The 12,332-nt window shown below is 37.6% G+C and overlaps 2 protein-coding genes across 2 annotated transcripts in view; one reads left to right on the top strand and one right to left on the bottom strand.

Annotated features, from left to right (window-relative positions):
* FAM98B (family with sequence similarity 98 member B) overlaps nucleotides 1-2,595 on the top strand; it is a 36,843-nt gene extending 34,248 nt beyond the window's left edge. Inside the window, exon 8 of the mRNA XM_043555688.1 lies at nucleotides 1,774-2,595. Within this exon, the coding sequence (XP_043411623.1) occupies nucleotides 1,774-2,181 (408 nt within the window). The 3' untranslated portion in view covers nucleotides 2,182-2,595. The remainder of the gene's footprint in view (nucleotides 1-1,773) is intronic.
* A 3,104-nt stretch (nucleotides 2,596-5,699) lies between these two features.
* Nucleotides 5,700-12,332, bottom strand: part of RASGRP1 (RAS guanyl releasing protein 1) — an 80,265-nt gene continuing 73,632 nt past the window's right edge. Inside the window, exon 17 of the mRNA XM_043555687.1 lies at nucleotides 5,700-8,240. Within this exon, the coding sequence (XP_043411622.1) occupies nucleotides 8,106-8,240 (135 nt within the window). The 3' untranslated portion in view covers nucleotides 5,700-8,105. The remainder of the gene's footprint in view (nucleotides 8,241-12,332) is intronic.

Genomic DNA, 12,332 nt, shown 5'->3' with positions numbered 1-12,332 from the left:
AGTGTTTGTTCCTCTCTCTTCCATTTTAGATCAGTCTCCTCTAGCTTCTGAAAGTATTGTCTTTAAATATGTTACTTGGGGCACCTGGGTGGCGCAGTCGGTTAAGCATCCGACTTCAGCCAGGTCACGATCTCGCGGTCCGTGAGTTCGAGCCCCGTGTCGGGCTCTGGGCTGATGGCTCGGAGCCTGGAGCCTGTTTCCGATTCTGTGTCTCCCTCTCTCTCTGCCCCTCCCCTGTTCATGCTCTGTCTCTCTCTGTCCCAAAAATAAATAAAAAACGTTGAAAAAAAATTAAAAAAAAAAATGTTACTTAGTATCTTCTATCAGGCAATGATCTAGTCTTGCCAGATTAAGAGTTCTACTTCTTAAGTGACATTGTCCATCTCTTTTCCAAGTTTGTAGTCTAATTATTTGAAGGCAGTCTTACCAGTTCTTGCAACACTGTCCCCATATAGCCATCCACGTAGCATGTTTGATGGTGAGACCAATGAGAATAACAACCAAGAAAAGCTCTTTTTCATTGATGATTGGGACATTATTGGTGACTTTAAAAGAGTGTTTGCATTCTTCAAACTTTGGCCCATAGTAAGGATGTTGTACTTTTTGTTTTTTGTTTATGACATAAATTACTAAAACATGGTTTTGATTAGAGGATCAATGGAAGTAGAACCCAGTTGATTTATAGGTCATTTTGGTTGAGGCATTTACTGTTTTACCTTCTTTCCTGAAAGAAACTAGCATGAAGCTAGTTTCCTAGCTTCCTTCCTCACCACTGTCTGTTTTTCTTTATGGGCATATCAAGTAGCTCCTTTATACAGAAGGCTGGGGACTTAAACCAAACTCTTCCCTGACTTATCCTTCAAAGTATTATCGAGCATGGTTAAGAAAGCCTAGTTAAGTCTTTATTTTCTGTATAATAATATAGTAACTAGTATCATCATTGAAAGTTTGTGAGGTTAAGTTTCAAAGAAGGGAATAGCTCATTGAGAATCCTTTTATCTCTGGAATAATACCTTGGATAATAGTCATTATATTCCTCTCTGACGTCTCATTAAACCCACATGTCACCATATATACTTCATACTTTGTTAAAATAAAATGTGCTTAGAATATAGTCTTTTATTGGATAACCCATGACCAAATGAATGGCAGTGGAAAGTCCAGAGTTGTTGTATAGATAGGAAGTTAATTAATAGGGTGAATAGTTTACGTATATTGAAAGTGTTCTGCTTAAAATATTTTAGTGTGGTGGGTACTACATTTGTTACAGAAATTGGTAAACAGGGTGCCTGGGTAGCTCAGTCAGTTAAGTGACTCCTGATTTCAGCTCAGGTTATGATCTAATGCTTGTGAGATTGAGCCCCACATCAGGCTCCACACTGGGCAGGGAGTCTGCTTAAGATTCTCTCTCCCTCTCCCTTTGCCCCTCCCCTGCTCATGCATGCACATGCATGGGCTCACTCTCAAAAAAAAAAAAAAAAATTTTTTTTTTTTTGGTAAGCAAATTTAAATAAGGAGAAATTAACAAAGCTCTTAAGTTTCTGAAATATTCCCCAGATTATTTAAAAATAATACCATGTTGTGAGGAATTTTTCACATATCACATTTATATTTTCAGTATTAATCTGTACTGCATGTCTGATACTTCCACGTCCTTAAATGTTTGGCTTCTGTTTCTTTATGAGAAGAGTAAGTTCAGTACCACTTAAATCCTTTATCTAAATTGTAACTTCTAAAATATTAGAAACTGAAAGACCATGTTTCTTCACACAGGTGCTGATGGGAAGGGTGCCTGACAGAGGAGGAAGGCCAAATGAAATTGAACCGCCGCCCCCGGAAATGCCCCCTTGGCAAAAGAGACAAGAAGGCGGCGGAAGGGGTGGTTGGGGTGGTGGGGGTGGTGGGGGTGGTCGAGGAGGTGGTGGGGGTGGAAGAGGTGGCTGGGGAGGTGGAGGAGGTTGGGGAGGTGGTGGGGGAGGAGGAGGAGGTGGCGGAGGAGGGTGGGGTGGAAGTGGGGGAGGGGGCGGTAGAGGAGGAGGTTTCCAAGGCAGGGGAGATTATGGCGGGAGGGGAGATTATGGTGGAAGAGGAGGAGGCTATGGTGGAAGAGGAGGGGGCTATGGGGGACGAGGTTATGGAGATCCGTATGGGGGAGGTGGTGGTGGATATAGAAGGTATTAAAAACCACCAAAATTAGATAGCAGTGCTTACTTCTTGGTAGGGACATTAGGTGTAGTGTTCTAAGTAACATACTTGAATGTCAGCTTTCAAGTAAACACCATGTTAGCTTCCTTGTTATCATTCTTAAATTGGGTTAATATGTAAGAGCATTGTTTTTATACTACCATTTGATCTCTTAGACAAAGTGATGATTTTTCCATATTCTGTGTACCCCTGAGCATGTCTTTTTAAAAAAAAAATGAACAAAAATTATTTTTAAAAATGTAAATATTTATTACCATCAAACTTGGAAAATGGAAAGTATTTTATTGTCATGATTGAATTTAGATTGTTACCCGTATTTTATTCAGGTTTGAAACACATAAATTACCCCACTTGTAATGGAAAGGAATATAGACTATTGCCTCATCTGTATTCCTGTGGCTGTGTTTGTATTTGTTAATTATTCTTTATGAAATAGGGAAAGGGACTTATCTGATTGTTGTGTTCAATAGGTAGTTGTCATGACCTGTTTGCTCTTGTTTAGGAAACAATTTCTCGCCAGGCTTCTGTTAAAGTTCCATTAATTGAAGCTCACATCTACTTTTTGCAATGCATATTTGATTTATTTTCCAAGAGGATTTGAAACCTGTGATTTTCTTTGACAAAGCAAAGTTAAAGACTGAAGTCAGAATTTATTCTGAAGGGATTAAGACAAGTAATTTTACATTACGATGTAGAAAACACTCGTATAAATTGGTCTCTTCATCACTTATGCCATCGCTTTAGGCGTTTGAATATTAAAAGGCAGGCTGAGCTGCACTGCTCAGGATTAGGGCAGTTATTTCCTATTTCAGTCCATCAGAGGCAGGATTCAAGGCATCCCTTAGAAATTCTGATTCACAGCTAGATTTGGGAAACCGGCTTAGTGAATGGTTACATGTGGTCTGGTGGTTGGAACAGGTAAAGGTTTGGAGATGAGGAGTTGTGAATTTGAATCATGGCACTAGCCCAGGGGCGCTGTGAGGTGAACCGACCACAGCTCTCAAGGACTGATTTGTCCTCATCTGTCAGATGGGGATTGTGACACTTGATCTCTTCTCAAACTGTTTCATAAAGACCTAAGTATAGTGTGATTTGTTGAGGGCTGTTGTAAATGGTTTAAGAAGTGGGCTCAGTACTGCATTATTCTTTTAGTAAAGAGAGCTAGATAAGATAGTCACACACGTTTTTTCATGCCCACTATAAAATGTCCTGGTGTGGGCGCCTGGTTAACACCTGTGCATAACAACTTCCTCTGATCTAACAAACTCAACAGATAGAAAGTGGAGTACCAGTGGACACATGGTATTTGGCATTTGGCAGTTTCGTTGTTGTTTTGCTTCCAGTAAACCCTGTAGTGAAATCTAAAATAATGTTAAAACTTTAAGGGTAAATATACTGCAGTCTTTGCCATGTATTTTTCAAGCTAACTCTTCAAAGAAATTTGTTCAGGATAGGAAAACATAAACTTTAGGTTATTTGTAAAATAGATTTTTAAAATGTGTTTATATTTAATGAATATACTTAATTTCATTTGTGATAGTTGGAAAAAAAGGCTTTCCATAATTAAGAAAAAACTTTTTTCAATAGCTATGAACTCTGAAAAATAAATAATTTTTAAAAATATATAATCAAAAGACTACTGGACTATAGTTGCTGATAAAGAACGGGTTTTCAACTACTTTAACTTCTTTTATCGCTAGAGGTTTATGGCAAATAATTGCAGAAACATTAATTTATCCATTTCTGTAACACCTCTGTGTACTTTCATAGGGGTGCTGTTGGGTTATCCACTGTACTCACTGTAAGTGTTATGCAAGTTTATCACTTCCTGGAATTGTATTGGAGCTGGGACCACTGGTGTTTATACATTCCTATAAATGTCACTTGAGTGAAAACCAGGGTGATCTAGACCCTAATATCTTACTCTCCCCTGGAAGGTAGGATTTTCATGATACCTTTTTTCAGTAAAAATTTCATTTGTAGAAGAGTGTCCTGTGCAATATCTAGGCCAGCAATAGGCAATTTGGGGCTTTGATGTGAAGAGCCATAATGTAAAAATGTTTTCTAAATTGAGGGCAATGCATAGAGTAGGATGAATGGTACATGACTGCTTTCTGCAATCTAATGCCTTTTGATGTGCCTACTCTTCTAATTTCATTTTTCCTATTATCTCATTTATCCTCCCCTCCCACCCCCTACCTTAGTCTAGCCTTTGGTATCAAATAGCCCATGTAGATAAGACCTTACTGAGAGACTCTGCATTAAAGAAGTAACTAATCTCTTAAACATTAAAGAAAAGGTGGGGGGGGGGGGTGGGGAAACACCTGGGTAGCTCAGTCAGTTAAGCATCCAACTTCTGCTCAGATGATGATCTCATGTTGTGGGTTTGAGCCCTGTGTCGGGCTCTGTGCTGACCGCTCAAAGGCTGGAGCCTGATTCGGATTCTGTGTCTCCCTCCCTCTCTGCCCCTCCCCTGCTCACACTCTGTCTCTTTCTCTCTCTAAAAAATAAACATTAAAAAAAAATAATCTCTTATCTGGACTATATAAAGAATTCGTGTTCCCATCCATTGTAGACGTGAGCTCTCAGCGAAAGAAGGGATCGGGTATTTTTTTTGAACCTATTCCCTTATGTTCTGTAGATCAGGGAAACCTTGCCTCTCTAAGCAGAAAAACACATTTTAAACCAAGTACACTTAATTACCTTTGTGTCAAAAGAAGGTAGGTAACCCAAAAAAAATTTGTGACCAGAGAATGTTCTGAGCAATGAGAACTCCTTATAAGGAGCACAGGGTGGAGAAATTTGGGATGGGAACTGGGGATGGAAGAGAGGAAAGAGAGGAGGCAGTTTAATCTCTTCTTCAGAGTCAGGTTGTCAATGTGACTTGAAGTGTTACGAATTGCCAAAATGATAGATACACCCACATCCAAATGTACCAGAATGCATTCCTCAGAATTTGAGTGATTGGAATTTACTCCCACTCTTTATTGGTCTGGTTAAACAAAAGTTGGCTGAGGATTAAGGGAAAGCTACGGCTATCTCTTAATCACTCTAAGTAATCATGAACACAAACGAATCGCTGTGGGTGGTCTACCCTGGACTGAACCACCCTCTCTACCAGTTTCACGCACAACTTCAAAGTTCTCCTTTACTTGCTAGTTTTCTTAGAACTGTGGGATTAAAGACAAAAGCCACAGAGAAATGGCAAGCTCAAATTTGTCTCCTTCATTGTGAAATATTCATAGGCAATATTTTGGGACCACTGTGAGTCCTGATGCAGTAAGATGGGAAAAGGTCGAATATTTTTGAACTGTTATTTCTGCATGTTCTGAAACGATTTAGATAAGACTTCTACTGAATAATTAGTTGCTTTGCTTTTCCTTCCAGGAAAACTCAGTTTGGTTAATAAGCAAGTGGTGTCAGCTGTGGATTATAGTAAAAATTCAAGAGAAGCGTCTATATATTCATGAACTAGAAGAAACACAAGACAGCTATGTGGTAGAGATCCTAATATCTTTTATCATATAAATATTACATAAAGAAAACTTACATTAGATATTAAAAAAAAAACCTTTACAATCTGTACATTTGTTTTTTCCTTGCAGTTCTTTTACATTGTACATCCTTAGACAGAAATTCACAAGTGGTCAGTAAAAAGGCAAGTCAATTACCAAAGAAAATGAAAAGTAATGTTGTTGTTGACAGAACAAGATTTGTCCTTATTTTGACAGATAAATATATGCTCAAACTTATTTCAAGTCCGTACAAGACAAAAATTTGTATCCTAGGCTTGACCAAAATTTTTTCCAGATTATTTCTATAGTCCACTAATCCCATGTAACTCAGTGCAAATAATACTAATTTACATGCTGTTCTTCTTTGGCCCTTGCTGGACTGCAAAAACTTGTGATAAAACTGCTTCTTACCCATTTCAGTGATAAATTCTGGAATGTTTGAGACCTCTGGCCATATACATTTGACTGATTAACAGAGTTCTGACCTTTGGAGTTCTAGGATTACAGATTACACAGAAACTAACCTAGGGTCTGTATTTTGGAGGGTAAGGAGAATGAAAAAAAATTTGTGTTAGATAACTATATAAAGAAATTGAGCTGTATCACCTTTGGTCTTTATCAGAGGAAAAGAACAGTGAAGAGTATGAATTTTAAAGATTATCATAAATTTGTTCCATATAAGGTAAGTAGCAAAGTGCTTCTTAAGTTAGATACCAGGTGATGGACTTAAGCAGCCTTCTGGGGGGATTTCTGAGTTTGGATTTAGGAAAGGGTAAATTTGTGTGTAAAGTAATTCTTTGAAACACTAACTGAAAGCTACTCACTAGCTTTGTCACTAATGCTCAGAGAAAGGAGGTATGCAAATGGGAACTGGTCTTTCATCAAGGAAACTTCTTAAATAGTCTGAATCCTCCAAGGAAGCTATACTGTATATGTTCTTCATATTCTGATTAAGATTTGGTGTTGTTGGCTTTAGGTTTGGAACTTTAAATTGTTGAGATTAAGTTCTTGGCTGTTGGTCAACTTGTATGAATTTCAAGTCTGCTTGGTACCAAGCTTTCCAACATGGAAGGTAAGTTCCCCTCAAAAAGAATGATAATTTGAACTTTTTAGAGAAATCAAGAATCTGATAAAGGAGTTTATAAACAGTTGCCCAACTAAACAAGCCCATTTATCATTAACCTTCATTACTAGAAAGCTCATCGGATTCTTGTGATTTTGCTCAACAATACAATTTATGTGGTGAGCTATTTATCTTGTAACAAACAACTTTAAATTTGTGGATTTGTGTAAATGACTAAAAGTTGTTTAATTCCACATTTTATGAAGGAGGAGACAAAATTCCAAGCCACATGCATGCTTGATATTGTATATACATAATATACAAATATACACTCTGGGCTGTTATTGAAGCCTCTGATCCAATTAGCTTATTTCTAAATAGTATTAAGACCGTATAAGCACAAATTCAGTTCAAAATAGTTAACTTCCAAAAAAAAAAAAAAAAAAAAAGATGGCACATGAAAAGTTTAACAGACTCTTTTTCAAAAAGCCTGAAGTTCCTAATTCTATCCAATGTACATCTGTGAGGACAGACATCATGTTTATAGTATGTTTATTTTAGCTACCTGGCCAGTCATGTCTGAAGTGGTATTTGCCATGTTTCTAGGTGTTTAGTTTGGCTACTTATGACTGTGTGACTAAAACTATGAGTTGACCTGTAATTGGATAATGTTCCCCCCTGATCTGTGGCTCCATCTCTAGATGTTTATTTGTAGGTAGATATTCTCATGTGAGTATGAGCCTAGTGAGGAAGGAGTGGGAGAAGGCTAGTTGATCAGACCTGAGGTAGTGAAGTGGGAACCAGATTCGAAAAGAATGCTGGAATATAGAGGAAGTAAAGCTGTTTGTGGAATGTATTTTTCCACTGTAAGCAAGCTTTGGATGGAACAGGGTAAATCCCTCAGCTCCCAGAAAACCCACAGAAGGAAGCAGATTCATTTTCCAGGGATTTTAGTTCTAAGGAGGAAGTAGCTAGGCAGGCCACATAGGAGAAGCTACCTTGTCAGAAAACTACAGCCATGTTTTTATCAAGCTGTAGGTATTAGTCCCGGGGTGGGGGGTGGCAGATGTTTGTGGTGTGAATGGCAAAAATTTTGCATTCTTCAGCTTTCCTCCCCTTTGATTCAAGTGACTGGAAGAGAAGACAGTTCCACTTACTAGGTTAAAGGAAAAAAAAAAAAAAAAGTAACTTGCTTTTCTCTTTTAAAGTGACCTTTTAAAAGAGCTGGTTGATCTAAGGTACACCAGGTGTTTGTTATTTATTTTAGTTAAGTGAGATCTCTGATATACTCATCTACACATTGTGCTCCTTGAGATTCTTGGCTAAGAACAGTCACCCTGCTCCATCTGAGCTAAGACATGATTGCTTCTTGCAAGTTGGAGAGTTTCTATTTTCTTCTGTGCATATTTCAGTTGGATCTTTAGAGCGTCATTATCTGCTTTCAGGGTATTTATTTCCTAAAGGAAAAGGAGATGTATGTTAATAAAGCAGCAATGAATAGCAAATCAGTTCCAATATTGGGAGTACTACACTTGATTGGCATTTCCTATTCACTGTGGCTGAGAATTAAAAACTATTTTCGAGGCAGTTATTTTGCTCTGAATAGAACATAACAAGTTAAATACCAAATGAGCATGTGCAAACAGCAATTAGTTTTTGTTATCATATCAAAGATACGAATGGGTAGCAAGCAGAATACATCATTCCCAGACGATAGGTGGATAATAAAACCTTTGGATGTTATATAGTGGGAAACCTAAACTTGGCAGAAACGGGGAGTCTGTGGTCAAGTCTGAGGTATGAAAACAGTGATTTAAATGAAATGAACTATGTCATATGATGGTTTTCTAATTTCCCTCCCAAATCATAGAAAACTAATGGACTCTTTTGATAAAGAATTTATCCTACCCCCTAAATGGGAATTAGGTATGTAATTCTCTGTGGTGGTTAATTTCCATTTTTTTTTTAATTGAAATATATTTGACATATGACATTGTATAAATTTAAGATGTACAACATGTAAGTTGATAGTTAAATTTTAACACTGCCATTGTAGCAATAATCAGCACCTTTCATGTTAGTTTTCCTTTTTTAATAATTGGAATAATTTAAGATCTGGTGTCAGCAGGCTTCATTATAGTACAGTATTGTCTACATTCATTATACTACGCATTACATCTTTTGGGCTTATTTACCACTCGTAAGTTTGTACCCTTAAACAACATCTGTACTCTCCACCCTTTTTCCCCTGATAACCACCATTTTTTTCTGTTTTTATAAGTTCGGCTTTTTATTTTTATTTATTTTATTTTTATTTTTAATTTTTTTTTCAACGTTTATTTATTTTTGGGACAGAGAGAGACAGAGCATGAATGGGGGAGGGGCAGAGAGAGAGGGAGACACAGAATCGGAAACAGGCTCCAGGCTCTGAGCCATCAGCCCAGAGCCCGACGCGGGGCTCAAACTCATGGACCGCGAGATCGTGACCTGGCTGAAGTCAGACGCTTAACCGACTGCGCCACCCAGGCGCCCCAAGTTCGGCTTTTTAGAATTCTATATACAAGTGATGTCATACAGAACTTGTCTGGCTCTGACTTACCTCACTTAGTATAATGTGCTCAATGTCCATGTTGTTGCACATTCCTTTCTTGTGGCTAATACTCTGTGTGTGTGTGTGTGTTGTCCCTTCATTGATGAGGTATGGACACTTAGGTTGTTTCCATATCTTGGTTATTGTTAAATAATGCTGCAGTGGACGTGGGGTGCAGATATCTTTTGAGTTAGTGTTTCTGTGTTCTTCAGATAAATACCCAGAAGCAGAGTTGCTGGATCATATGATGGTTCTGTTTTTAATATTTGAGGAACCTTCACACTGTGTTCCATAGCGACTGTAGTAATTTACATTCTCACCAGCAGTGCATGAGGGTTCCTCCCTTTTCAGCACATCCTTGCAAGCACTTGCTCTCTAGTTTTCCTGATGCTAGACATTCTAACAGGTGTTAGTTGGTATCTCAATGTGTTTTGATTTTGCATTTCCTTGATGATGAGTGATAGTGAGCATCTTTTTATGCACCTGTTGGCCATTTGTATGTATTCTGTAGAAAAGTGTGTCTTTAGTTCTTCTCATTAAAAAAAATTTTTTTAATGTTTATTTTTGAGAGAGAGAGAGAGTGAACAAGAGAGGAGCAGAGAGAGAGACAGAATCCAAAGCAGGCTCCAGGCTCTAGCTGTCAGCACAGAGCCTGACGCGGGGCTTGCGCCCACAAACCGTGAGATCATGACCTGAGCTGAAGTCAGATGCTTAACCAACTGAACCACCCAGGTGCCCCTAGTTCTTCTCATTTTTTAATCAGACTGTGTTGTTGTTACTGAGTTGTAGGCATCCTTTATATAATTTGGATAGCAGCCCTTTAACCAGTTTATGGTTTGCAAAAATTTTCTCCTATTCTGTATGTTGCCTTTTTATTTGGTTAATTCATTGGCTTTGCAAAACCTTTTAAGTTTGATGTAGTCTCATTTGTTGATTTGCTTTTGGTGTTACATCAAAAAAAAAAAAAAAGTCATTGCCAAGACCAGTGTTGAGGAGCTTCTTCCATATGTTTTCTTTTAGGAGTTTTATAGTTATCACGTCTTATGTTTAAGTCTTTTATACATTTTGAGTTAATTTTTGTGAGTGGTGTTAAGATAGGGGTCTGATTTCATTGCTCTTGCATGTACTTGTCCAGTTTTCCCAACGCTATTTGTTAAAGAGATTATCCTTTTCCCCCTTGGGTGCTCTTGGCGCCCTTATCAAATATTAGCTCACTGTATAAGCAAGGTTTAATTCTGGGCTCTCTGTTCCACTGGTCTATGTGTCTGTTTTTGTGTCAGTACCATACTGATTTTATTGCTGTAGCATTGAGTATAGTTTGAAATCAGGAAGTATGATACCTCTGCCTTTATTCTTTTGCGGTTCCATACAAATTTTAGGATTTTTTTTTCCATTTCTGTGAAGAATGCCATTAGTATTTTAATAGGGATTTCATTGAATCTGTAGATGGCTTTGTGTAGTGTAGACATTTTAACAATTCTTCGGATCATGAACATGGGATATCTTTCCATTTGTTTGTGTCTTCAGTTTCTTTCAGCAGAGTCTTGTTTTCATTGTACAGAATTTTCACTTCCTCGGTTAAATTTATTCCTAAATATTTCATTGCTTCTGGTGTTACTGTGAATAGGACAGTTTTCTTTTTCAGATGTTTCATCCTTAGTGTGTAGAAATGCATGTGTTTTCTATATGTTGACTTTGTAGCCTGCAGCTATACCAAAATTGTTGATTAGTTCAAACAGTATTTTGGTTATTTTGGCGATTTTATATATACAGACTCATGTGCAAATATTGACAGTTTTACTTCTTCCCTGATTTGGATGCTATTTTTTTTGTCTTGCCTAGCTGCTCTAAGATTTCCAGTGATATGTTGAATAAGAGTGGTGAGAGTAGGCATCCTTGTGTCTTGTTTCTGATCTTAGTGGAAAAGCTTTAACTTTTTTCCCCATTCAGTGTAATGTTAGCTGTGGGTTTATCGTTTTGGGCCCTTATGTTGAGGTATGTTCCTTCTATACCCAGTTTGGTGTTTTGTTTTGTTTTATGATGAAAGGATGTTTGCTGTATTTTGTCAAATGCCTTTTCTGCCTCTACTGAGATGATCGTGTGATTTTTATCTTTCATTTTGCTAATGTGATACATTACATTTATTGATTTGCCTATGTTATCTACTTGCATTCAGTGGATAAATCCTAGTTTGGTCATGGTGTATAATCCTTTTTGTATGTTCTTGGATTTAGTTTGATAATATTTTGTTGAGAATGTTTACATCTGTATTTATCAGCAATACTGGTCTGTAGTTTTCTTGTGTCCTAATCTGGCTCTGGTATCGGGTAATGCTGTTCTCTTAGAATATGTTTGGAAGCATTTCTTCCTCATTTTTTGGGAAGATTGTGAGATGAACATTTGGTAGAATTTGCCGGTGAAGCTGTCTGATCTTGGGGCTTTCTCTGTTGGCTAGGTTTCGATTACTGATATAATTTCTTTGCCCTTTATTGGTCTGTTTAGATTTTTATTTCTTCCTCATTCAGTCTTGGTAGGTTGTGTGTTTCTAGAAATTTATTTCTAGGTTATCTAATTTGTTGGCTTATAATTTTCATAATGGTCTCTTATGGTCCGATTTGTGTAGTAACAGTTGCAGTGTCTCCTTTCACATTTTTAAAAATGTATGTATGTATGTTTGTTTTGAGAGAGAGAGCACACAGGGAGGGAGAGAGAGAGAGAATCTTAAGAGAGCCCCAACACTGGGCTTGATCTCAAAACCTGAGCTGATATCAAGAGTCGGACGCTTAACCGACTGAGCCACCCAGGTGCTCCTCTTTTTGCATTTCTAATTTTGAGACTTCTTTTTTCTCCTTAGTTTGGCTAAGGATTTGTCAATTTTATCTTTTTCAAGAACCAGGTTTTAGTTTAGTTGATCCTTTCTATTTTTCTGGACTCTTCTTCCTGCTAATTTTGGGCTTAT

This window comes from Prionailurus bengalensis, chromosome B3 (assembly GCF_016509475.1).
Source record: "Prionailurus bengalensis isolate Pbe53 chromosome B3, Fcat_Pben_1.1_paternal_pri, whole genome shotgun sequence".
Taxonomy (NCBI): Eukaryota; Metazoa; Chordata; class Mammalia; order Carnivora; family Felidae; genus Prionailurus; species Prionailurus bengalensis.
The sequence above is the reverse complement of the archived record's forward strand: the minus strand, read 5'-3'. Positions and strand labels throughout refer to the sequence as shown.